The following is a 27,834-nucleotide window of genomic DNA, read 5'->3' as shown; positions in this document are numbered from 1 at the left end:
GTAGGAGTTATCTGATATTGAACACACTTATTTTTTAATACTTTATTGCCATTCATATATAAGGATTTCTCTTATACATTTAAAAAATAACATCATATTTTTAAATATTTAAAAAATAACATCTCTATTACTGATTAATTTAATTCTTGGTAAATGGTTACTTGCATAAGAAAGGGTTGCATATTACTGAAAATATTACTCCTTTTTCTTAAGTTGAATATTAGCCTTATGTGTCTTCCCCCCCAACACCCAGGCTGCTTCCATTTGCCTATTTCATCTTTTAGTAGAATCATTACCCATTGGTAATTGTTTTTAAATCACCCTGTTAGGATATTTAAATTTATTGATTGCACCAATCTACCATCATTCAAAATTAATCAAGCAAATTTAAATCTTTATATTCTCTATTCCACTTTCATTTCTATGATAATATTAGCATCTTTGTACTCACTGCCAGTGAAAGTTCGTTTAATGGTAACCCTTCATTTTCACTTCTGAGCATCTATATTTATAAATTTCTGAGTATTCTGATTTTTGTAGTTTCTAGTTAGCTATATTTAAAATTCTACTGGGACTTAGTTCTATTATTATCTTACTGAGATAAGTCTTTTTCCCTTAAATTTCATGTTATTCATTATTAATTTTAGCAAAACTCCACTTTATGTAGAGCCTAGTGATAATCAAGCAATAGTCTTAAAAAATAATAATTATTCTTTTGTGGGAGGTAGTAGATATGAACTGGGGGTGGGGAAAGATAATGAGTCTATTTTTATGCTTTAGTTTTAGCCTAATGATTTCAAGTGTTCACAGCACAGAATTGTGGAAATGCTGAGGAACATGATGCACTCATACCTGTTGAGAAAGTGCAGAGTACTGATCTCAATTAAGTTCTTGAAACATAATTCAATGATTTAATAACTCACTTTTCTCATCACCTTCACAGAGTTCCTGGGATTTGCATGATTCTTTCCCAAGAGTTAAATTGATTAAAAAAAATATGCAGCAAGGTATGGCATAAAATACCTTTGGGGTCACTAAAGAGTCTAATGGCAGAATAGGTACTACAGATCCTGGAAGAGTATTAATCCCATGAGGTGTCCCAGGACAAAGGGTTTTATGTCACAGAAGATGTATAAATAAGTCAGGCAGTGATGAAAACTCTACATATATTCAAACCTCGAGCTTCCAGTTCTTTAGCCTCTTCTTAGTTTTTAAAATAACTTTTAATACCCCACATACTATTTTTGAGAAAGAATAAAACAAGGGTAATTTGATGGGAGTTTGAGATACAAATGATGCTAACACAGAATTTACTGTATGAAATGTATTTGAAAACTTTGGTTTTTGGGTCTTTCCCATTAACATAAAAACATTACTCAAAACAATACTTTCTTAAAAATCAGGGCAAGATTTAATAAAAGATATTAATCTATTTCTCAAGACAAGAATTATTTCCTTTTAAAGCACTCTGAATATTTAATTCTAAGCACCGTGTCTCAGTGCTTGCTTGCAAAAAGAATAAAAACAAGAACTATATTTGACAGAAACAAATTATTGAAAAATGGGTCTAGAAAAAGAATGTCTGAAAATTGTTTTAAATAAATGTGTGCCATAAATCCTGTATCTGTCCAGGTATTATCATTATTTTTTTTTTTTGGAAAGAGTACTATGGTACTATGGTCTAAGGGCAGTTATAGTGACCTGCTGTCTTCCATGGGAGAGAGAGAATTTATTTTCACCAATTAAAGATTCTAAATAATATTTTTATATAAATGCTTTTCTGCAATATTAAAATATATATTTTTCCTTAGCTAATATCTACAGTAATCAAGATAAAATAGTGCGTTTTTTAAAATAACCTTTGTGATAATTTTGTATTTTTGCCATGTGTAGGTGTTTCTACAATACAACAAAATTCAATAAAGCAATGTTTGCTTTGTAATTGGTCTGTTTTTCATCATATTGGTAACAGGTAGGTCTCATCTTTAACCCCCACATAGTATGTATCACCACTATATTATATTAAGGCAACATTATTTGTAATTACTCTAAGAGCATTTTATGATGCATCTATGTTAAATAGATCTCTAAAATGTATTGTCCATTTACCATGTGTTTTTAAAGCTATTTTTAAATGAATAAATGTATCTTTTCTCTTTTACCATTTGCTTTTTACAGTTACTGAGATAATTATTTTTAAAAACTCAGAAACTACTTTTGGAGAATTATATCCTACAGTTATAGTTTACCATGAAGAATGATGAAGTATTTATGAAGTACAATAAGATAGAATATTATTCTTTTGTACCCGTCTGCCCCAGAGGTAATTGTTCAATATCCAACATCTCAAACAATTATAATTAACTATTCTAAAGCAATTAAGAACTATGTACTTGCTTGTAATTCTCATATTTACTTACACTTAAAATAATTCATTAAAGTAATTCTGTTGAGAAATGTTTGTGGTAATTTTAACTATCTAAAGGTCATTATGGTGTGGTGGAGGCTTCAGATCTGGAAAACAGTGCTGATAGAATGAGCTGTGAAATTCCAACTACAGGTCATGGTCTCAATCATTGTATTTTAATGACTTTTATAGGTCAATGCCAATTCCTAGCTGTCACTTTTCAACCCGTACCTGAATTAGAAGACAAGATTATTCATTTTGCTACAAAATATTAATGTGAAGACCTAAAAGTGACAAAATAGTCTATTTTTTGGTTTTTCTACAAGCATGTTTGTTTTACATTAAATGGTTTTTTTTACAAATTTGAAATGTGAATATATTTTATTTTTTCCCAGTGAGTACACAATACACAATTGTTTGACAATACTATTAACCAATTTTATGCCAATTTCTTTGCCAATCTAACATCAAATGAAACACATTAAGATTTTTGGATGCTGTTTGGTGACTTAAAAAAAACTACAGTTTTTTAAAAAAATGCATCTATAAAACAAAGTATAAAAAGTCTACCCACGGCCACAGAATCCCTTATCTTGCAACACTTTTAAAGTCACAATAAATGATTTTAAAATCATGGAATTAAAAAGAATTAGTAAATTGCATGTCATTTAAAGAAATGCATGGTGCTTCATTTGATTTACACATTATAAAGAAGGAAAATAAAAGTAACTTCACCTCTAAGATAATGTGGAAAGACATGTAGCTTTACACCAATTCTTGTCATGTAACTCTATAAACACAGTATACAGAAGCAGATGAAAAAACTAACATTAGTGAATACTATGGTTCTGCATATCTTTAATACTGACACACAATTGCTTTCCAGTGGAGATAATCCCCTGTTTGGAGCTCATTGGCATTATTATTGTTTTATTGTCAATGGACAGTTACATATTTTTATTGAGTAGAAATTAGGAAGTGTTCCACCAAAGCACATACAAACTTTCAACTCAAATTCAATTGAAAATATATTTAAATACCCAGAGCATTAAACCATGACATAGAACACCATTAAATCTGCTATTCAAAGCAAGTAAACTTGTAATGGTTTTACTTCCCTTTGGTTGTATGATAACTTAACATGCTGGTCCTTGTTTTCTTATATTCTCTCTTGAATTGGATGCAAATCCTCTGAAGGGATCAATTATTTTCATGCCCCTGTACTATCCTAACTTTTTAAAAAATGGCATGGAAAAGATTTAGAGGAGGGTGGGTTGACTCCCTGGCATACACTGGCATACCTGAGTTTGGGCACTGACATGGTTATTTTCTCTAATGAGACTTTACCCGTTATAAATGAAGCAGTACTTGTGTTTGTCTTGACTTCACAGCAGTGTTGCCTGTAAGTGCAAAGTAAGTTACATTCTCTCCCACCCACTTTTCCTTCTGATGGTTTATGTAGGCTCTGGTTAGCAGAGTTAGCTCAGTGAATTCCTATTCGCATTCATTCAATCAGCTACACAATAAAAATCTACGAAGTTTCTCTTAGATTTGTGTTATTCTGTTGACATTCTGGCTTGTACTGACTGGTAGCTTTATACGTGTATCATGTTGATGAAGATTTCTGATTTTTAAGAGTGTTCCTGAATTTATATAGCCATAGCATGTTATTTTGCTCTATAAAAGGATGACCATATTGGGTGGAAGATTTTTTGGACAAATTTATTTAAAACTAAGTTTAATGGGCAACATGGATTATTCTAAAAGAACATTCCAAGTAACCACAGGGTTTGTATTGCATTACCTAACTGTTAATTTTTTGTGTACTCAAGACAATCAGGAAGGTATGATGCTATGTTCCAATTATTCTACATGTCATCTACATAAGGACATATTTTTTTAAGTCTTGGTTTATTAATTGCCTACAAATGCCAGTTACCAGGAGTCAAGAATCTGTATAATCTATGTGATAAAATTTTAGACTAAATTCAGTGATTGAGGAGCAAAAAGATGAAATACAAATGAATATAACTTCTTAGATATTTGTTTTGAAATAAAGGAGGTGAATTAAGGAACTTCACAAATAAAAAATAAATTCCTCACATCTTAGAGTTGTGAATTATTATGTATTCATTTTTTTGCAAAAGCTTTTTCTCCTCTCCCAGTCTCTTTATCCCAGAGAAATCAAACTGCATGAAAATCCAGGCACTGATGGTAGAAAGCTGATAAAGTGTTTAATAAGTGTGTCTCAGAATTCCTTTTCTCTTCAGTGAAGAAATGAACTACACACGACACCGAGAAAATGTTGGGGTCCATAAATAACATCACATTCTAGGCTTGCCTGTGCTGATGCAGTCTCAGGGAATTCAAAAGATGGAGCCATTGAACTATGTCATCCCTTTGCTATGACAACAGGACATGAACCGGTGACTGAGCCAATAATGCAGAGTATGAGACCTATTAAAGGGTCTCCTACTTGAAAACTGATCCTGATTGTTACATCGAATAGTTTTGAAGTACTGAATATATCGTAGGAAAAACATAAGAAAATATAGTCAGAGCTAGAATTTAAGATTGCGTAGGTAGCACATGGGAAAATGTCACAAGTGGGAATTTCAGGAAGGTTATCTTCTACTTGACTGATTGACTATACATGTACAGTAGCTAACATATATTTCAAAGTCACATTTATTTTGAGCATACGTAGCTGATGTTCAACTTCTTGTTCTCAAAGTCGTGAAAACAAATGAGGGAGGACACTGTTATTAGTGTCCACTTACAAGGTTTGGTTTTATTTAAAAAGTGTATAAACATGCATTTTTTTTCTCCTTTTTAATTTTTTCTTTTCAATTTACTCATTCAAAATGGGTCAAACAGATTTTAGTTGGTAGCCAATTTCTGAGAATGTACCATCAAATATTTATTCCAATAAACTTATGGATGGTGAACTGAACATACTCTGAGCACTGCTTTTTAAGCACTTGCAATTTGGCTCTACCTTTGGTGAAATCAACTTTATATCTTAGTTAAATGAAACACAAAGTTGTATATAGACTGCATTTTTTCAATCATGAATTTAAGTGATTCAGTTTTATCCTCTAGTGTGTACTGTACATGTATTAGAAAGACAAAACAAGATATTGCAATAGATTTCATGTTTGGAAGCAGCCTGAGCATGTCCTAATAATAAATTGCTTCTTTACTTGCTAGATAGTCGCGAGTTCATTTTGTTTGTTTCCTTGGGGAACTTCATGTTATATTCTGACTTAATGAGTTGGAGAGATTAATTATGGTAATTCAGAAAATGCTGCTTTAAAAAGCTATAATATAAATACAGCTCTTGTGAAACACCTTAATTTCCTTTTGCTTGTCGCCATTCTCAGATGGGTCAATTACAATGACAAGTAAAGTTGATTCTAAATAAAACTTTAATTATTTTTTTTAAAGCAAGTTTAGTACATCTTTGCTATCTGCATATTTTAATGCATATTCAGCCTAAAGACTTAAAATTCCTTCTTTTGACCCCTTGCTTTTGTCAATAGCAAAATCCATCTTTCTTCTCTTAAAAACAGACTCGTTTTCTGATGTTCAGACTTTGCCAACACCATTGTTCCTTTGCATCTTCCTATTTCTACACCCCAGCTGAAAACCATCTAACAGAATGAGTTACACCAGCATTATCCAACCTAGCTTACAGTACAGAAACCCCCTTCACATTCAATCTTTTCTTCATGTCATAAGGAGTAAAGATTTGTGCTTATCACCAAATAAAATTGCAGTGCAAAATTTAAACATAAAAGTTACACAATTAAGAAAGCAACAAGGCCTTTAATATTGTGTTGTGTTACACTTGTGTTACGTGTTGTATGTCAGTATGTCTGTATGTGTGTATGTTCATATATCATGCAGTGATATAACAATTGGCAGATGAGGAGTACTCATGAAAAATTTTAAAAATGGATCCAAATTTCTTTGACTCACATGATTCAAATGGTTCAATTTAAATTGGGTAAACAGATAAAAGTAAAGATGTCTTTAAAATTAAGCTTATAAGTTTTTCTAGGTGTTCAAAAATAAAACCTAAAAATGTTGATGTCTATAAAATAATCTGATTAAATTCAAAATTTACAAGTATTGTTTCAAAATGTGAACAGAAGGAGGTTAACAGATAAAAAAGAAACTAGAAAGTTCTAGGTATGGATTTCATAGAGGAAAAATGTGTTTCTGGATAAGAGTCTATATGATGGTAATTTTAGGCTTAAAAAAAGACATGTTGGAGATATAATTAAATCATTTGTGTTCTATAACTGGGCTTGTTATCAATAAGATATGTACAGTTCTATGTTACCTTTTTACACTGAGATACAACTTAAGTGTATTTTTAAGTTAATGAGGGCTTAATCTATGTAAAGGTTTTATTGTAAAACACAAAAGTACTTTGCTACTTTTCTACAAAATGTTAGAAGCTTTCAGCCTTTCTTTAATTCATGTTTTAGATGTGATATTATGTTGTGTTTGCTCAAGTTTACAACAATTTATGTAGGCTTTATAAAATGATGTCTAAAAAGCAAAGATCAGCTTCAGAGCTATAGTAAAACTCATGAAGAGCCCCTTACTTGAGATAAGGCTCTATGTCCCATCTCACTGCATGTGAAAGTGACTATAAAAGAAATAGGCTAGATTTCAGTACATTAAAAGTTGTGTCCAAAGGTTAGTTTTTGTCATGATTACCAGGATCTCAAACAGGGGATATAATGTATAACTCCACCAAAATTCAAGGTAGCTATTATATGAAGTAAATATGTTTTTACTCTTGATAATTTTATTTTGTAGTTTTCTTATAAATGGTCTAAAGATTGCCTGTTTTGCAGAGGTACTACTTTAAGAACTCACAACCTGGGTTAATTTAAGATAAGGAGTTATCACCTACAGGATAGAGAGATAGACATTAAAGCCCAGTGCTCTTAATATAAGGCTGTTAAAACTTATTTGCTAAATGTTTAAGATTAAGTTTTAAAATTAAAAATTTGACTCTTGCTGTCTGAGTCAGTCTGAGTCAGGGGATAGGGGACTTTTCCAAAGAGCTTTGCAACTCTAGGCCACATAACCTCCCGATCAGGGAGATTAATGAGACCAGTGGAGGACAGAAAGCCAGTCAGTGCATTTGCTGTGAAGAGGAGGGTCATCAGAAAAGGGAGACATTCCTGATGCTTCTGAGGGAAGCCACATGGTCAAGCAAGGCCTGGACCCATCCTAGCGCAAATGGCACTAGCAGATCTGAGAAGCTGCTGTAAGTTCCCGAGGACTCCCAAGGAAACTTGGCTGACTGTTAACAATAGATAGAAACAAAAGTCAGTTTGACTTGCTTCATCTTAAACACTTAGCAAAGACAGTCAAAGCCAAAACACAGCTATTCTTGGGCATTTTAAATAAAATAATACTTAAATGTAACTTCCATAAATAAGTAAACTGGATTCTTCAAAAGAGATTCTCAGACATGAATGCCTGATAACTATCAAAAGGAACTGCCAAAGTAGTTCTTAGTTCAAGGCCTTTATTTCTAACCTACACAGGTAGGCCTGGTGTTTGCTAGTATGGTTATCCAGCCCTAAGTAACAGAATTAAAGATTTCTCTATTAGACACAGAGGTCATACTAGTAAAAGGATTTTGCAAGTCAGATGACATTAAACTGTATCTTAATGTTGTGTTTACATCCCTGACAATTCTGGCAATGTGACAAATATCCTTAAAGATTTACATACTCAGATAAAAGCCATGTTCTCAGCAATCTTAGCTCCTGGTTCTTGGTACTTCCTGGTGGAAAACATTGTTAGTCTTTGTCTTTGCCATCATACTCATTGGCATATTCCTGTGCTATGAGATTTATTGCTGCATCAGTCTGGTTCCAGTACTAATGAATTCTTTTTTCTCTTATTGACCACCCATCACTCAAATGGCCCTCCAGCCAATTACTTCTCAATCAGACTTCTATCATGGACCCACTCAATAGACCCGATTTTTAAAGGGGGACTCCAAACTGCTTGCCCCACACCGTCCCTTTTCAGCCTGAAGAAGCCAGAAAGATTTTCTTCGCCCCCCTTCCTTACAGCAGTAAGGAGTTCCTAAATTAAAAGGGGGAATGAAGCCAGATTAAAAGTTAGGTAGTCAGTGTAGTTAGGTAAATCTAATATCGAGTGAAATCTAAAATGGAGGCCATGCTGGGAATGACTCAGGGAAAACGCAGGACAACTCATGGAATGTTAATGAAGTCCTGAAAAGGCCCTAGGCCAAAGTCCACCTCAAGGAAATGTTAATGGAGCCTGGGAAAACAGCCCCAACAGACTTGGAGATAGCCCATCCCAAAAGGTGATAATTAAGCCCACCTGTAGACCTCCAACCTACAATCCATCACTGAAAGAACTATAAAAAGGGGAAACAACTGCACTTCCACGGATTCCACCTTTTGGGTCCCCTTCTTCCTCCGGGAGAAGTCTTTTCTGCTGTCCTTTAATAAACTTCTAATTTCTGTTCTGACAAAAAAAAAAAGTTACACAATTAAAAGTTAATATATGGAACCACAGCCTATTAATTCACATATAGTAAAACAAACCAATAAGAACAGACAATAATAGGAACAGAGCTAAAAAGAGTTAGCTTGCATAGCAATGAACAAAAGAAATTATATACAGAGAAAAATCCTTTTCTTTCTGGAGGGCAAGTTTTGTTTTCTTTCTTTTTTTTTTATATACTCCTGACAAGAAAGAGTTAAGGTGGATGGTGTACTTAAGAGAAGAACACAAGTAAAATATCTGTGGGATATGTGTGGCTGTGTGTCTTTACATTGCATTTACAGTTCTTTTAATAGTACATAAATAAAAGAAATTGTTCATTGCACTGTTTAGTGTCATCACGTTCATGAGTTGGGACCTGATGATCCTTCAGAGCAGCTTTGTATGTCTCCTCTCGGTTACTCTAAAAAGAGATGGAAACAAAAGTCAGGAATAAAGCTCAAGAGTTAAATGATGCATTCTTCTATCCTGACCCGCATATTCAAAATCAGAGCAACCGGATAGTAAATGAAGATGAAGTCATCAGAAAGATCTTGGTGTGTTTGTGTAATTCATTTTCGTTGAACCAGAGAAACAAGGAAAATAGAAACACTGTAGTATCTGGAAATTTAAAATTCAACTAGAGCTATTTTATTTTCACTCACTGAACACCTACGATTATGTCAATATAAAATTTAAAGAAAATTTCAAGTACCCATGGGCCAAATGAAAAATTATAAATAAATCTTAATACTGATCTGATTGATAATAGCCAATAATGATAACTCAGATCCATAAACGATAAGTTTGAAACTATTTTCCCTTTTCATTAGCTCATGAACTCCTCCAGCCTGTGATGTGAGCATAATGGTAATCATAAACTATTTTTCCATGAGGAATTCAAGAGATCATAAAAGTAGCTTTGTCTTCTCATGAGCTATAATCAGGCAAGTGGTTGAGAACATTAGAAGCCATGGCTGTTCTCTTAACAGACTTGGTTAAGCTGAATTCAAAGAAGCAGTTGACAATTTTAAGCACGCATCATTATAATAGGGAATAGGGAGTTGGTAAATTTCCTAATGGAATTAACACAAATTCAATGTTTTTAATTGGACGAACTGTGACATCCCTATTTTTCACCATTACCTCATATTTTTATATTTAGAAAATATGAAAACCAATGCCAGTTCTTCATTCAAAAAGATAAACTTAATCAATAGCTATATCATTATAATAAAAATATTGTGAACTAACTCAAATCAAAGATCAATTTTTTTTTAAGACTGACTCCATAAATTTAAAAAAAAAAACGAATGAAGAGCAAATAAATGAAGAATAGGAAGAACTACTAAGAAGACTCTTTAAAGTACCAAAGGGCCAGAATTTCTCTCTTTTTTATTGTGCTGAGTTTAAAAGAGCAAGAAAAGTATCCAGTGAACTACATTTAATTTAACTTGTAAGTGTTGAGACTCTTTGCCCACGTTTAAACAATTTTCTGTTGTTTTATGGTTGTTTATTTTGGTAATGGGGTTTGAACCAAGGGTGCTCTATCCTGAGCTACATCCCCAGCCTTTGTTATATTTTATTTTGAAACAGGATCTTACTAAGTTGCCCAAGTTGTCCTCAAGCTTGTGATCCTCCTGCCTCAGCCTCTGGTAGCTAGAATTACAGGTGTGCACCACCATGTTTAAAGTAATTCTTACATAGCATAAATCAGCTTGAAATATAAATGAAATATTTATGTCATCGACTTGCTATAAAAAGCAATCATCTACGTTATGACCAAACTTGTTTAAAAATCATTGATTTTTTTTCCTGTAGCAGGGAAAGTTTTCTATCATTCTTAAATTTGTTTAATATGACAATATTATTAATCTAATATTTTTTCTGAATCACAATAAACCATAATTTTTATTATTTTGGTTCTGGGGATTGAACTCAGGGATGAGCTACCATTGAACTACATCCCCAGTGCTTTTATTTTTCATTTTGAGACAGGGTCCTGTTGAGTAGCTGATGGTTTTACTAAATTGAGGCTGGCCTCAAACTTGGAATCCTCCTACCTCAGCCTTCTATGTCATAGGGATTACAGCTGTGCCACACCGTGCTTGGCTATGGTAGCCTTTTCAGTGACCTAAAACACTTACATAATTCACCTGTAAACTGTCCTTGACTATTTGAGCCCATATATCCTATGTCAAGAAGGTCACTGGCATTGCGCTGGTGGCCTCCCCTCAACACCTCTGGTTTCCTGGGTCCAGTGGATCCTTTAGAAGAAGCTGTTCCTGATGAGCTGTGGCCACCTGGAGATGGGAAACTGGGCTTGCTATAGGGCACCAAGGCCTCCTCTGAAAAAGAAAAATGAAAAACAATAAAGGGCTAAATTGAACTGCAGCCTGGGAAAATAACACGAATTTAACTCTTACAAGTTAAGCTCAGAATGGACCATTTTACTATTTCATTCTTTAGTAAAATTAAAATTAAGAGGTTTAATCAAGACTGGATATTAAAGGAATTTCCATGTGCAAGCAACATTTCCTACAATAGGATCTGAAGCAGGATTAAATTAAAAGAGATCTTGGGATAAGTATACACTGTTGTATATTATTTGCAAAACTTAAATTCATTATAAAAGAGAGCAGCTTACAGTGAACTACTTTGTTTCAAAAAAAAGCATATCTTAGAATAATTTCTAGAGTTCAATGAGGCTTCAATATTCCCATCAAAACAGAAGGAACGTGGTTTTGTTTTAGTTTAAACCACAGCAATATTTTCTCAATCAATTTAGATCAAGGATTTTGTATTAACAAATTAAGTAAGTTTCTTAAATTTTTGTTGTTGCTTGGGACATAACTATATTAATTGAAAGGCTAGGAATTTCATTAAAAGAAAAAGAGAAACCCACCCAATTTTAACAAATGTGATAATATTTATTTTGTATATTGTCTCCCAACAAATAACTGATCAAATGTATTATGAATAATTATTTAATATTTTGAATCCTTCTTTCCTTCTCCTTTTCTCCTCTCTTTATTTCTTATCTCTCTCTTCCTGTCTTTCTCTAGCTCTTTCTTTTCATCTCTCCACATCTTCCTCTCCACCCCAACTACTCTATTTCTTTCTTTCTTTTGAGGTTTTGGCCATTAACAAGTGATTAGATGATGAAAAAATGTTGGCTGAATTTACTGTTTCTTGCCTTAGATAGTCTTTAATGACAGGGATCACATAATTTTTCTCTCACAGCTTGAATGGTCAACCATTCCTAAACATTTCAGTAAATCTAGATATTGAAATTGTCATCTTCTGGCCCTTGCACAAATTGAATTTTTCAAAAACTTGAGCACAGTGTTGTAACAAAATGTAATTACAGAAATGCATGGGGAGAGGACTTGTCTAATAAAGATTGAGTCCAAATGAATATGGAATATGTTTCAAAAGTTGTGTGCATGTGTATATGTTTATTAATACTCAGTAAATCCTGATGCAAGATATTCCAAAAAATGCAATAGCCTCACCCCTAATTAATGTCCAATCAGAAACCATGAAATTTATGTTTTAACATTTCCAGGAAGTGTGATTTATAAACAAGAGCATTCTTGTCCCCATGTGAACAGTCATCTACATTTAATCAGTTAACCTTTTCCAACATGAGGTCTGTTGGTTGGTCATTTATTTGTAAATTTATAATCTCAATTAATTCACCTAATTGACTGACAGGAGCTCTCCTTTCAAGTGACTGGTTACTTCTGTCAAAATGACAATCTCCTTGAAGGTAGAGATTAAACTGACACAAAAGCTGAAATTTAGTGGTCTTAAAGCTACTCAATAGAAAAGGTAAAAGGCAAAAAAGCCAAAATTGTCCCCTGAGACCATAGATGAAGGCTGGAGATCTCTTGGATTCAAAGACCTATGGAGTGGTCAATTTGAGGAGCAATCACCACTGTAATCAGTTTCAAGGAACATGCCTCTGAGGTCTGCTTGAGAAATTCCTACTTCACTTACTGACTTAAGGCAAATATCTCTTGGATGCCCTTAAACAACTGCCATTTCTAGAATACCTGGTAGAAAATAAAAGGGTCACAGCCCACACTTGCTTGGGACTGTGCAGAACACACCTGATCCAACCCCTTGTTTGTGTGGGGCGTTTTGTGTGTCTTCTTGGTGTTCTGTGGAGCTTATCCATTCCTGGGTTTGTCGTTGCCACTCTAGGGAGGTTTTGGCTGGACAATCCAAGGAGCTCTTTGGGTCTTCTAAGCTGGAGGCATGTTGTCTCTCTAGAGAGCTTCCTTTTCTCTCTGTTGAGTTTTCCACATGACCAGCATGCTGGCTCGGGCCTATTTGCTGCCTTAAACCCTGACCTGGTGGGGGATCTGGTGGTGGTGGAAGATCTAAAAATTTTGAATAATGTTTAGAATGGACTAAAATTTAATGAAAAAATACAGGTTTTAGTTCAAGTTGGAAAAAAAAGAAACTCCTGCCCTCGTACAAGTATCACCCATGCAAAAACAAACAAACAAAAAAAAAACAGAGAAAAATAAAAGTCAATTATTGATATGTAAAATGCATATTATTGGTGTCTCTGCTGTCTTCTACCACAGCATCATTGAAATCAAATTGACTGGATTCATCCAACTGTTAAACATGGAAAATGTTTTCAATTGCACACTGGGGCTAACATTCAAGGTTAAAGGGCAACCTAAGGGTCATAATTTATTTTCATCCTTCCCTTTTGAAAGTAGAAATACTATGGCAAAAAATAAAATAATAACATCACTAGAAATTCTAGCAACTGTGCTAATAAAAGAACAAAAGCCAGCCTGCCAATCTCCATAGGAAACATCACCCTTGGGAAATTAAGAACTATATGCCGTATCATTTGCAACATATGATTGCCTTTACCCAAGTATGTGGCACATTTAGCAATAGTCAAAGGGTTAAGCTAACATTTATTAAATGCAATTAACATTCTGCCTGACAACCAATTCTGGCTATTCGTTTCATGAGTTAGCTAATGAGTTACAACTAATATATTATAATCTTCCAATGTATTAATTTTAATAAATAATAACCAATGTTCAGCATACAGATTGAATATGCTTTATGGTACTAGAGTTGGCAATATATCATGGAAATTTGAGAAGTAGTGGAATAGATAATTTTTTAGAAACGCTTTTTAAATTAAATATCGGAAATGAAAAACTTTAAAGTTCAAGTATCAGCAAATTTTTCATTTTCCTTTTATTAGCTATTCATATCTAAAACTTTGTGTCTTGAAAATCTTCCACTGTGAAATCATACTTCCTTCCTTAAATATTACACCAGCTGAAATGATTTATTTTTTTTCCTTTAGTACTGGGCATTGAACCCAGGGGAATTTTGCCACTGAGCTACATCCCCAGTTTTTTTAATTTGTTATTTTGAGGTAGTTTTGTAAGTTGTTGAGAGTCTCATTAAATGCTAATGATTGAGGCCAGCCTCAAACTTGTGACCCTCCTGACTCAGCCTCCTGAGTCATTGGTATGGTAGGTGAGCATCACAACACCCAGGTTTAAAATAATTTTTAAATCCTTCTAAATATTCATTTAGCTTGATTTATTGTGATTTTGTGTATGCTATTGTGTGCTTCTTAGTTTATCCTTAGAGTATTGGCAATTATGTTATTTATTCATAAAAAGCAAAAATCATGTATACTATTTATTTCATTAATTAGAAGATACTGTACTTAATATAGCATTGTTATGACACTTTTATAACCAGGTTCTTATTTCTAATAATATTATCATTGAATTTTAAAGGGAAAAGTATAAATTTCTTATATACAAAAAATAGCTTTTTCAAAGGAATGTTAAACTGGTCATTCTAAGATTTATACTTTGTCTTAGGAGCAAAATTATATTATTCTCTACTGCACAGAGAATCTGGAGCACCCAGGTTGGATGGTTACTAGTTCTTATGTATACTTTTCACATTATATTATGAATTTCTAATTATTGAGGGGAACAGAGTCTCTGTCTGGGAAAATAAGGTTTTATTCCAAACATTTCTTCCAAGATGAAAAGCTAATGTAATGTTGAGATATCTCTTTGTTGGATAATCTAATGAGTTTGGGACTCCCATCACTAAACATTATTATAAATGCAAATTAATTATTTCATTTGAGTTATTGTTCTTAGAGAGACAGCAAGGAGAAATTATAAAATTTGCTTCCAAAATAACAGATCTTCACATTGATTTTTACTCTCCATCAGAGCAGCTTAATTTCTAAAATGGTCAAAATGGTATCTGCTTATGCCAGCTAAAACTCTGAAGACTATTTAATATAACCTGAAATTATATAGCTTCATAATTAAGTAATATCCTTGAAGACTGTGTCTTCTAAGAAGAAAGGGCATTGCAAGCACATTGAAATAAACCAACGGGAAAGGGAAATGGAATTGCAAATGGCTATAGAAAAATAAAAATATATAAGCAAATACATTTTATCTAAATTAAATTTATTATTCAATTGTAGGTTGATTCATCTCAACAAAGTCAATTCACTAAAGAGTATCTTACTAGACTACTGAGAATTAGCTATTGTCAGGTGACCACAATCCCATGACATAAATGTTGTTATTGTCCTCATTTTTTATTTGAGAAACTGGGACCACAAAGAAATGAAGTATCTCCATTCTGGATCTTTCCTCCCAAGAACTGCAGACTCTTCTAACCAAATCTACATGGGACAAATCCACTTGGATATTTAGAAAGCTTTTCAAATTGCACATATCAGAACTGAAATCTAGTTCCTCCTTTATAAAATGTGTGTCTTGCATGATATTCCTCTTCCCCACCTGTGGCAATTTCATCCTACAAGTTCACCAAAGCTATGAAGTGACCTTTAAGCTTTGCTTTACTAATTTTATTAACAAGACCTGTGAGCACCATTTCCAGAATTCCTCACTTCTCATCGCTTTCACTTATTTCTGACTTGTTATGAATCCCCTATGTTGCTTCTACAGCTTCCTAAGTATGTGATCTGTTTTACACCTTTTCCCCATTAAATATAACACAACAGTGGAGACGATCTTTTTAAAAAGAAAAACAGAGAAGATCATGTCACTCCTCTGCTCCCCCCCACCCCCCACTCCCCACCCCTCTCTCCAGTAGCTTCCCACTCAACATACTGTAAGGCTGATTGCAACACTGCAGCTTTAAGGTCCTACATCATATGTGCTCTTTTGCTTGTCTGACTTCGTGTTCTATTTTGTTTTTATGCTTGCTCTAGTCATTTTTCTCCCCTAACATTTTTGGTAAATAAGCCCCAGATTTTATTGCTGTTTTTTTATGTCTTTGAAGGACCTTTCCTTGGATATCTTTGCTTTAATTCTTCTAGTCTTTTCTCCAATGTCACCTTGTATGTGAGGCCTTCCCTAAAGAACATTCTGAAAAATATCTCTTCCCTACCTCCATATTTCTCAACTTCTTTCCCTTTTGTCTTTTTCCTCATGGCAATGATCACCCTCTTATCAACTGCTTTTTTATATTCATGTATTACTGTTGGTCTTTATCTATCTTCCTACACTCAAATGTAAGCTCCATGAAACCAGAGGATTTTGTCTATCTGGCTCCTATTGTCTACCATGTGGAATACACTTAATATATATTTTAAGGGGTAAAGCTAATATTTGACAGAGCTTGGAAAGGGCCCCTTTTCTGAACAGGGCATTAAAAACCAGGGGAAAGGGAACACAGGTTGTAGTCTAAGGAAAATCAGTTTGTTGGGTAGAGAACTGCCAATTTTTACTCAGTGTGTTGGCTTCAAAGGTATTTTTTGACTCATTATGCAAGTGGATAGAAGATGTGGATTCATCAATGTCTCCTTAGGTGTGCCTGGGTTTTGGTATAGCTTTTGGGATAGACACAGAAATATCCATTCCAATTCTTCTGGGACACATGGAGGATACTTTCTAGTACTAGACACCATGGGAGAGAGTTTTTGATAATGACATATGAGACATGAAATAGGTTCTTGTCATTAGAAACTCCCAATGATCACCCATTATCTGTCTTTGCCTCGCTCAGAAACCATAAATATTTCTGAAAATAATGCCATCTCAATTCTGGAGAGACCTACACCCTTACATTACTGCTTAGAGGAGAACCACCTGACCTTGATAGATGAGTGTGTCAATAAGAAAGTATCTTTTACTGTGCCAAGACACTGAGGGTTAGAGGTTGTTTGGTAAAGCAGCTAGCAATAATTACCCTAATTAATATAGCCATAAAACACTATTGTAAAATCTATAATGTAAAAGTTTTATTGTAAAGTGTCCATACACTATAAACTACTAGGCAGCAATCTTCCCAAAAAGAAAAGTTTGATTTTATGTAAAGAAGTTTTGAATTATTCCTGACACATGGATTCATATCATGTAAGTGCCATGTCATAAGCATTTATTGTAAAATAACAATATTCTTAAGGCCTCCAAAATAAATGTCCTTGTTTCACAATTAAATGTGTCTGGATTGCACATGTGGGAAGATATGTGAGCCAAATTTCCTTTGCAATATCACTTAAAATATATCTACTAATAACACATAATTCATAATCACTTTTCAAAATTGAAATTTAGCGACCTATTTTTTTTAGAAAGATAAGCAATATATTGATCATGATTTAAACTAGGAGGAAGATAGTTTTATGTGAACATATTGAAAAATCTTGCAGAAAAAAGGATTATAGAAGAAAAAAGAGCACTCTACTTTTTGTATATTTAAATTGTATGCCGTCCACATATACTACATATGGTCTTCAAAGATTTGTAAAAAGAACACACTATATTTTTCTCTGTTGCCACAATATTCTGAGCAGAAAAAATATATAAAATTATTAATTCTCCATGTTGTAGCATATCAGTGAGAGCAGTCTTTTCTATTTAGAGTGAATAAGATCAACACTGCAAACTGTTCTAAGTGCTCAACTAATCTCCAGAGCATGTGGAACAGAAAGGCTTTGTTCACCACAGGGTATCTATTTAGAGAGAATGAAAAACTCAATTGGACCCTTAATCTTCATATTCCATAGAAACACTTCCCCATGAAAACAAAATAAGCAGGATATATGAACAAACCTGAAAGCTTTTAGAACAAGCATGTTTGGCTTTTTTAAGCCTTCTTAGCATTACAGGGTGACAAAAGAAAGCACAAAGATGGCTGCCTGACACAGAGTGCCCCTTCCCACAAAGGAAAATGCTTTTTTTTTTCCAAAACAAGCTTCATTCTGTTTCATAATGATGGATGTAAGAGTGCTAAGGACTAGGTCATAGCTTCTCAAAGGTGGATGTCCATTAATTTTAACCCATGGAGCTTCAAAACTTCCTATAATAGTATTATACCTCAGAATAATCATGAATGTCTCCATGGTTTATTTGAAGATCTCCCCAAATGTTTCCAACATTCAGCATGGCTAGGTTAATCCTAGTGTTTAGTTGGACAATCTCAGATAAAGTTTGTATGCTTATGAAAGATAAGGTTGAGAAGAGGGAAGAAACTCATTTTTGAGTCTCACTGCATACTAGGCACTTTAAATATAATTATATATCCTTAAATATACTTCATATGTGCTTATGCTTAGAATAACGTTTCATGATGAATATATTTATTCAGACTTTAAAAGATATAATAATTAAGTGGAAAATATGGGAAATAGACTATGCTCTGAGAGCAGTTGAAATACTCATTATTGACCATGGATAACTTCCAGTAAAAATATTTTCTGAAACTAACTATTTAAGCAAATATTCAAAGATTGGCTATTCAATTAATTGACATACGTTGGCAAACTATGACCTATAGGCCAAATTCTGCCACTATTCTCTCAATAACGATTTATTAGATATTAGTCACACCCATATTTTCATTTACTATAGCTCTACCCATGCAATAATGGCAGTGCAGAGTACTTGTGGCACAGGCCACATGCTAAAAAAAACTCCAAATATTTACTCTCTGAATTTCAATAGAAAATATATATATATATATATATATATATATATATATATATATATATATATATATATATATACTAGCCCTTTGTTATGGTCCAAATGACTGTATATCCCTAAAATTCATCTGTTGAAATCCTAACCCCAGGTGATGGTATTGGAATATGAGGGCTTCATGAGGTCATAAAGGTAAAGTTCACATGAATGGGATTAGTGCCCTTATTAATCACACCCCAGAGAGGTCTGTTCCATCATGTGAGAATTAATAAAAATGTACCATCTGTAAACCAGAGTGTGAGCCTTCAAAAGATTCCAAATCAGTAAGTGCCTTGATCTTTGTACTTCCACTAATATTAGCCCAGAGATCCATGAGAAATAAATATTTGTTATTTAGAAACTTTCTGCTGTTTATACAGTTATGATTATCTGTTATAGCAGCCCAAGTAGACACTCTTCAACTACATAACCGCTAGCATGTTTTAAGCTCTGAAATTCACGAAACTAAAAAATTACTAAACCATTTCAAGTTCTTTTCCAAGAGTGAAAGAGATTATAATTTCATATCATAAATGTTCTGATACTATGACATGTGCACATGCTGCTTATGTTTTTTTTCCTAACCTTTAAGTGGAATGTTTGCTAAAATACAATAAAGAAAAATTTCAGAAGGGTAGAAAAATCAACAGTTAAGAGTGGTACAGCTTCTCTTTCTTGGGGATTAATCATAAAGACATAATTCCAGATTGTTGAGAGAGAGGGTGTTTCACGTAAGCAAGACCATTTTGCCAGGTTCCTGCCTTGTATGTAATGAGGCAATGCCTAATCTACCATAGATATTTTAATCTGAGTTAATGACCAAGTAGAATGCATCTCTTCATTGAGGAAAGAAGAGGAATAGAAATCAGCCTACCATCTGTTATTTCTTCCCTTCGGTGAGGCAGTGCTGGCTGTTGGTCCATTCGCCCTCCCTTGTGTTTGTTGGTGGGCCTGGGCCTCTGACTTTGATTCAGGGCTGTGCTCGTGTTACTATCAGTAGAAAATGGGCTGGTGGGTCGAGGTCTTTGAGAGGAGGTAAAGGCTTTTCCTAGAAAGAAAACAAAGGGAGTGGGGTATAGGGAAGGTCATTGTAATGCACTGATAATGTCTTGTATTTTCTGCTCTTCCTAAGGCTAAGTCTGTGAACCTACCTAGAGACGCCATTGGAAGATACCAAATATTGGTGCACCTATAAAAATAAATATATGCCCTGCTACATATAATGTGTTCAATTTTTATAAGCTAAGAACATCCCACCCACAAAAATATTTCAAACAATTGAACATAAAACAAATCCACCAATCCAAAGCTTCATACTGCTTGATTAGTTTTTATATTACCTTGAAAATTTTAGTGATAATTTTATAGTTATATGCAAATTCATGAAACATTATTTCTCAAAATTCAAGAGGTTATTTCTTAAATGAATTGCACACTGTTTCATTTTCACCCCTGAAATTTTAAAAAATCTGAGCACAGTAAAAAATGCCTTGTAGTTTTATTTGAAAAGTCTGCTCAGGTACACATGCTAAATTGACTTTACCACTTATATGCAAACAAAATGAACTCTATCTCTTAGTGGAAACTCAATAACATCAGTGTAGAGGATAGCAGGTTAAAATCACCTTGTATATCCAAAGTGAAGTAGGTATTTTGTGATTACTGTATCTTAGCAGACTTCAAATTCTTATGGACGAATGAATTGTACTATTTCCCTTTCTTGTGGTTTAGTACAAAAGAAGTGAAATTTATTCTGGGAAAAGGTTACCTAATACATTTTCAAAAACGTCTTTTAATACTGTTTATTATAGTAAGAGAAGGATGGTTTATGTTCATATATTTATTCTCTTGTCATGTTTTCATTTCATACAAACTTATCCTACATAGTTTCATTTTCCTAAGTCAATGTTACATGATGTTGCTTAATGTTTTATTAGCTATTAGCACACATGCAAGAAATGCACCTATTCTGTCTAATTTATTAGTTTCCTTGCGCTTTCTCACTGTTCTGCTTACAGCTAATGCCACAAAAAGCACTCAGGCAACATAAAGTTTTTGACTTATGCTTTATAAAGCAAGAAAATTCAAATAACAGTTATATTACAACATATTTTAGATTGGATGCTATATGAAAATAAACCTCTGCAATGCTTGAGAAATCATTTTATTTTGCTTGAAGATATCTAATACGTGCTCAAAATAAACATTGATGATATAATTCAAGACAATTTCCAAGGCTCACTTTTCTAACCTGAGAGTTTAATAAATATCAAGAGCATATCACTTTTATTTAATATTTGAACACTACAAAGATTTAAAAATGCATTTGATATTTCATTAGTTTTTTAAGAGAGCTCAGTTTAATTCATATATTACCATCCTAAATGTGAAGTTAAGAAGTACATATACAAATATTAGAGCATAATCATGCCAAATTGTTGTTTTTTTTTTCCCAGAAAAACAAATGATTACAAACTGCTAATCTATTTTTAGAATTAAGACTGCATTTCTTTTTGTGGAATGAGCAGCATGTGAAAATGACATAATTGGTCCTTTATATTATTACTTATTACTCTCAGAAATCAATATTAAATTCTCTAATGTACAATATACACGTAGTCATCATTTTATTCAACTTGCAAATGCAGTAGGTGTATCTTTAATTAGCATCCTTTAAAACATATAATAAATTATTGTATTAAAATCTTAGCCAAACAATAAGACCCTCAGCCATTTGAACTGTTAGACTGAAAGCCTTACACCTATTCACCCCATGCTGAGGAAGGTTTCCCAGAAACTGCATTTGTAGAAAGAGACGGGGCAAAGGAAAGTAATGGAGATAAAAGCTGAATAATTTTAATCACTAGGTTCATTATTAATGTGTGCAGATTTTGCAAAGTGTGAGTTATTGAAAATTTAATGGCAATCTGAGTTGCTGATTTGCCGTAATATAGAAAGGAAGTATATTCCAATTAATCAGCAGAACCGTGAAGAGAAAGGGATATTAAGGATAGAAGGTAGTAAGTTGGAGCCTATTTTTGGCTCTGCAAAACTTGCATCAGGTCAGAGTTCAGACAACAGAGCATCCCAAATGTTCATGCATATTACAGAGAGCCCTGCAGTCAGACTTGCTGAGAAAGAAGAGGAGAAAAAAGGTAAGTGTCCCAAAGACAAGATTCTCTCATGCAAAGAGTGTTGACTTTGGAGTCTACAAACCTGTTCTTGTAAGGCTGGTTCCATCCAGCCTAAAACCAGCTTTATCTGCTGCTTCCACCAGTGCTTGTGCAAAACTGCCACTGGCAAATATGGAACCATCTGAGGAGCTACCTACACTAGATCTATGACTAGAAAAGTTACAATCCTCATCAGATGCAGAGCCCCATCCATTTACCATTGAACCTAAAAACAAATGTAGTTGTCTAGTGAGTTTGTATATATTGCATATCTCATGTGCTTGCAAACACTATACGAATGAGCAAGTACACTGCCTCGACTCCTTGCCACTTTGAAGTTTCATCATGGATTCCTTAGCTAAACATTATCCGTGTTTTAAACACACTTAGTACAAATGAAAGAAGCTTGTGTAAAATCGGTATTTGTTTAAAGCACATGTGCAAGACATGTTCCAAGTGGTTCATTTCTTGCATTGTTTAAATTGTTACATGATCATTTTTCCAAGCAAGAACTGCTATGTGTATTTTCTACAAGTCAGGGATGAACACTTTTATTGAAACAAATTATGGTTAATTTAAACTGATTGGTGACTTGCTTGAATAAATAGTATGGGTATAATTTGAAGTTACTTCAGAGGGCAATGGTAATCTGCATAAAAACTTGAATACCGGACCTTGTACGTACAGTTGTATTTCATAGAAGATCTGGAATTATTTTAAGATTTTAAGGTGAACAGTTAATTACTGTTTAAATAACAAAATACATCAACTAAAATGTATAGATGACATCAAATCAACTAAACATAGAACATAAGGAAAATGTTAGTTTGCAAAAGTGCTATTAATTTCAATATTTATTATGCTTTCTTTGATTTTTAATATTTGAAGAACTCTAATTTTCTCTTTAACACTGATACTTATGAAATTAGCCTTTATGGAGACTATTATCAGCATTTCTATCAATTTTCTTTTTCAAAATGAACTATGGCAGTAGAGTAAAAAAAATGCAACTTTATATTTAAAGAAAATACACTTTGAAGATATTGACAACTTTTTTTCTTTCTAGAAAGTCACTTAGTATTTTATGCATATACATACACACATATTAGATAAAAGCACACTGGGAACTTAACTCATTATGTAATAAAATTAAAATTGCAGTACATATTTAAGTTGGTGTACCATTAATTCATGACAAAATAAATTATCAAGTATTGTTTACCCTATCTTCTGCTTTTGTTAGAAGAGGGACAAAAAAGGACTTACAAAAAGTTAATTTAGAATTCAGGCTGTCATGGTACAATAACACGGATGCATGCATTCTCAAGACAGAGAAAACTGAAACTGAAAGGGTTAGAATGATCTGGAAGTTAAAAGGGTGTTAAGTGTAGCAGAGAAAGATAGAGTCTTGATTCTATTTGCCAAAAGCACAAAGATATACTTTTTACTTTCCAAACAAATTCCCTTGACACAGACCACTGCAAGGAACCTGAGATAACACCAGCAACTGAGCCTCCTCTGAGAGATTCATTTCTAGGTTAATAATCACAAGTCAAGGATCAACAGCCCAAAATGAAAGAAGAAATGATGCAGTGGGTCTTGCAATATAATGCTACAGGAGATAAGAAGAAATCAAAGTGATTCAGCAAGGGGTCACAAAAGAATATGAAAGTCGAGAACTGGGAATAGTTTTAAAACATTCAAAAGCTCAGTTCCAAACCCTTCCATGTGATTTCTGTTTTTCTAAATGTCTGTGCTCACTCTCCAAACAAGCATCTCCTTATTGTTATTCTAATTCATCCTGACACTCCTTTTAGCGGATTTCCTTCTAGTCCCTTCTATCTTTCCTCATTGTTATCTACATTATCTTTTCAAAGCATCAATCTTATACTTTGTTCCTCTGTTTAAAGTCTTACCTATAACACCAATGCACATAAAAAATTAGGAATCTGAGACCTCCCCCCAATATTAAGCCAGCCTACCTTTGCAGCCCATTCTGTCCCACAACTAGTGTAATCTCACTCTCTCACCCACACATCACTTCCCATTTCTTGACAATACTCTGTATTGCACCAAATCTAATAATCACTGCCAAACTTTAAAGTTCAAATAAAATACCATCTTTATCACCTGGGTTCTACCTTCAACATTCTATTAGGGTGACTCCCTCCTTTGTTGTGAAAACATTGTGCATGCAGTAGTCTATCACCTGTCTCCCTATATTTTGGATATTGTATGTATTTTTCCTGTTCCAGGAAATAAAACTCTTGACATTAAGAACTATCTCTTCTTCACTTCAGTATTTCTTGTACAGGGTCACTGAACAGTAGGAATTCAATGAACAGTGGGCATATGGAATTAAATGCATTTATTGTTTTTTTATTCACTGTAAATTCTTTGAGTGATTATATTTGATGTACAATTTCTTAGCAATGACCTTTCTTTAGTTGCAAAAAGAATGTTCTTACAAGCATCCTCAGAAAATTTATTAAACAAATTAGTGAATATTTGTTGATTACTTTGGAACCATGGGAAAAGCAATAACGTCTTCAAGTAAGAAAGTAAAAATTGTACTATATAATTTTTATTATATAAATTAGGATATATATTATATAATAAAGTTCATATGATGTACATCTTGGTTAGGCTTTGATATTTTTGAATATCAAGGTTAAGCAATATTGTCTTCCAATGAAGATGCTAAATATCATTAAGTGGCAAGTGGCAATTTATTTGTGTGTGTATATGTGACATCTCTATTGAGATTCACCCATCCCAATGCACTTAGCCCAAGCTCTTATTTTTGTTGTTATTCTTTTAAAATTTTCTTATTCCACTTCTATCCACTATGATCAGCCAAGAAATTGAGTCTACTCTGCCTGCTGTGTGGTTCTACTCTGAGGATCTAGAATATTGACAAATTTAGTTTCTGAATCTGAAAAATTTAGAAATAAATCTCCCATCACAGCAATGTTACCAAAGAAATCCCATCTTGTAAGACTTCCCAACTTTCCCCCCAAATAAACTGTTATCGCCCTGTGAAAGTGAGTCCCACACAAGAGGATTTCCATACATGCATCTGCCTTACCCTAAACAGATCAGCAACTTTCCTACTTTTGTGTTTGCTCTGATTTCTCTCAATCTTTCAAGCTTTAATTTGACACAATATGGCCTCAAACATAATCAAGAAATATTTAAACATATTTAAATTCATTTAAAAATGAATTTATTTTTTATTTGTTCATGAAGCTTTTCCTGATGCTCACCGACTCCCTTCTCTGGGAAGAGAGAGTGGCCTGGAAGGCAGGACATCAAGTGGGTATTGGTTGATAAAGAGACAACATTAGCTATTCTTTTACTTGTACTTCCAATAAGAGCAAAGCGACTAGACAGATGACTTTAGAGTTAAAGACAAATATACTATAGCTATTTGGCCATATTAGGCAATGAGAACACTAATGATCCCAAGTGAAAGAGAGAAGTTAAGTTAGTTGCTTCAATAGATTGCAACCAATATAAACAGAAAGAAATCGATATTTCCTGTTCCTTCATTACTCTGCCTTTCTGGTAAGTCTTCAACTTTCCTCTGAATTGGGGATGAGATACATAGAATTAGTACCTTCGTAGGACAATTTTAAAGCAGTTTAGTTATATTGTATGAACAAAAAGGTCTATAACATATGTTAAAGTTCCTACCATAAAATCGTTAAAATTTTTAACATTTATTGATTTTACCTCTCAGTCATTACAATTTTTCCTCTTACTTTTGATTTGAACATCAAGAATGATCTGAAGATTCAGGCAAACAATTATTAAAGAGAGGAGGGAAAGAAGGAGGAGAAGGGTAGAAATCCTTGAGGAGGAAGAGAAAAGGGGGAGGAAAAAAGACAGTAATTGAAAGAAAACAAAAAAGAGTAACTCATCAATTAAAAAGGAAGTCATTTAGTGGTAACAGTTTTTTTTTTTTAAATGTAAGCATAAACATGAAAATAAAAGTGAACACCAGGTAAAAGGAGTTCAGCCAGAGATTCTTACAAATTATATGAGATTTGTATTCATTTGACACATTATAGCCCCAAACATAATCAATACATACTTAAACACTTAATGAAAAATGAATTTATGTCCTATAGAGAAATTTATTTGTGTTTATGTTCTCAATCTTTCCAAATTTCTCAGCTTTAAAATTACTGAAAGGTCAAAAAATATCTCAAATGTATTCAAGTTGTTAAAGAAAAAATGCACACAGGACATTAAGTTGTTGCTCAAATGTTATTGAACATAAAATACCATGATAAAGTGGCATCTTGCTGTGTCTCTATTACATCTTCAGCACTAAAATTAATTTATGATCAGTCATCAATTCATTTACATGTCGTTATATGCTAAATCCTTCCTTGCTGATAAATGCTTATCCTTAGATCCATTAAGCTAGAGTAAAGTCTGTGCTTTCTAATATGACCCTGATAATTGTTGCATTACCATTTTTATGAGATACAAAAACTAATGTTCCCCCATTTTTTGAGCCAATATTTAATCCTGAAATTTTTTCTATGAAGTTCTCATTGCCTAATTACCTGCTAAGTAAAATCTTCAACTCTAAATGTCTTTGATCAAATCAATCCAAATATTGACTTCTGTTTAGAGGCAGAGAAATATTTCAAGTCTCTGGAAATTCTTTTTACACTCAAATGTCTGAATATACAATAGTCCCACCTATATTCCAGAGAGAGAAAGGCATGGGTGAATGTGGGAGGGAGTGGGAGAGAGGGAGGGAGGAAGGGAGAGAAATGTGTCATATAGGAAAAGCAAAATAAGCAATTAAAAAATCTCTTCCCTTGGTTCATATAATACTTGTTAACTCATCTCAAAATATTGTGCATAAAATATGCACTTTTCTTATCCATTAAATTCCAAAGTATATATTTAATTTCTTTTTAAAGACATCAGATAATGATTTCCTTAATTTTAGCATTATTCCTGGAATTTGCCTTAATACTCAATTACTATGCTTTTGTAGCAGAAGCAAAGTGTGGCAAGTGTGTGGAGTGTGTGTGAGTCTGAGTAGGGAGTGAGTGTATTTGTGTGTGAGGGAGAGAAATTGTTAGGCCATTAGGCTTCACCATCTGTCAGATCAAACTTTCCCGAGTCCAAGGACCCAAAAGCTGTGTGCTCAGGTCAGATGGTGAGGATGTCTGGTTTTATTACTTTCATACTCATCTGGTATGAGAGTTCCAGTAAAAACCTCCAAAGATATAAAGTGGAAAATACAGGGCCACAATTTCCTTTCAGCTGTAGTGTTCATGTGGGATCCAACAGGCAAGGAAAATTTTATTCGTTTCACTTTACAACACTCAATCTGGGTCTTTTTGTAATCAGTGAGGCAGTTAGAATCTTGACTACATGTTCAGGACATTGTCCTCTCCCACTCTCCTCTTGCCTTGGTTTGTTTTCATGGTGGTGTCATTAAATTCAGGAAACACTTATCCTTGACTCCCACCACCTTTTGGAAGTTAGAGAAAGAAATCTTGAAATCTTGCCCCTCCCTGGTACTCAGAGAGCAAAGCTGACAAGTTGAACACTGAGGAAGAAACAGTCCATATTTCCCAAGACAATGTTGCATAGACATTGCTTAGTCCCAAATGCAGTGTGATGGTATGAAACTTAAAAAAATGTACATTAT

The 27,834-nt window shown here is 33.6% G+C and overlaps 1 protein-coding gene across 1 annotated transcript in view; it reads right to left on the bottom strand.

Annotated features, from left to right (window-relative positions):
• LOC143410748 (roundabout homolog 2-like) overlaps window positions 1-27,834 on the bottom strand; it is a 72,964-nt gene that overhangs the window by 8,476 nt on the left and 36,654 nt on the right. The window contains 3 exon segments of the mRNA XM_076871495.1: window positions 11,104-11,304; window positions 13,072-13,344; window positions 19,853-20,026. Of these exon segments, the coding sequence (XP_076727610.1) occupies window positions 11,104-11,304; window positions 13,072-13,344; window positions 19,853-20,026 (648 nt within the window).

Source organism: Callospermophilus lateralis, chromosome 11 (genome assembly GCF_048772815.1).
Source record: "Callospermophilus lateralis isolate mCalLat2 chromosome 11, mCalLat2.hap1, whole genome shotgun sequence".
NCBI lineage: Eukaryota > Metazoa > Chordata > Mammalia > Rodentia > Sciuridae > Callospermophilus > Callospermophilus lateralis.
The sequence above is the reverse complement of the archived record's forward strand: the minus strand, read 5'-3'. Positions and strand labels throughout refer to the sequence as shown.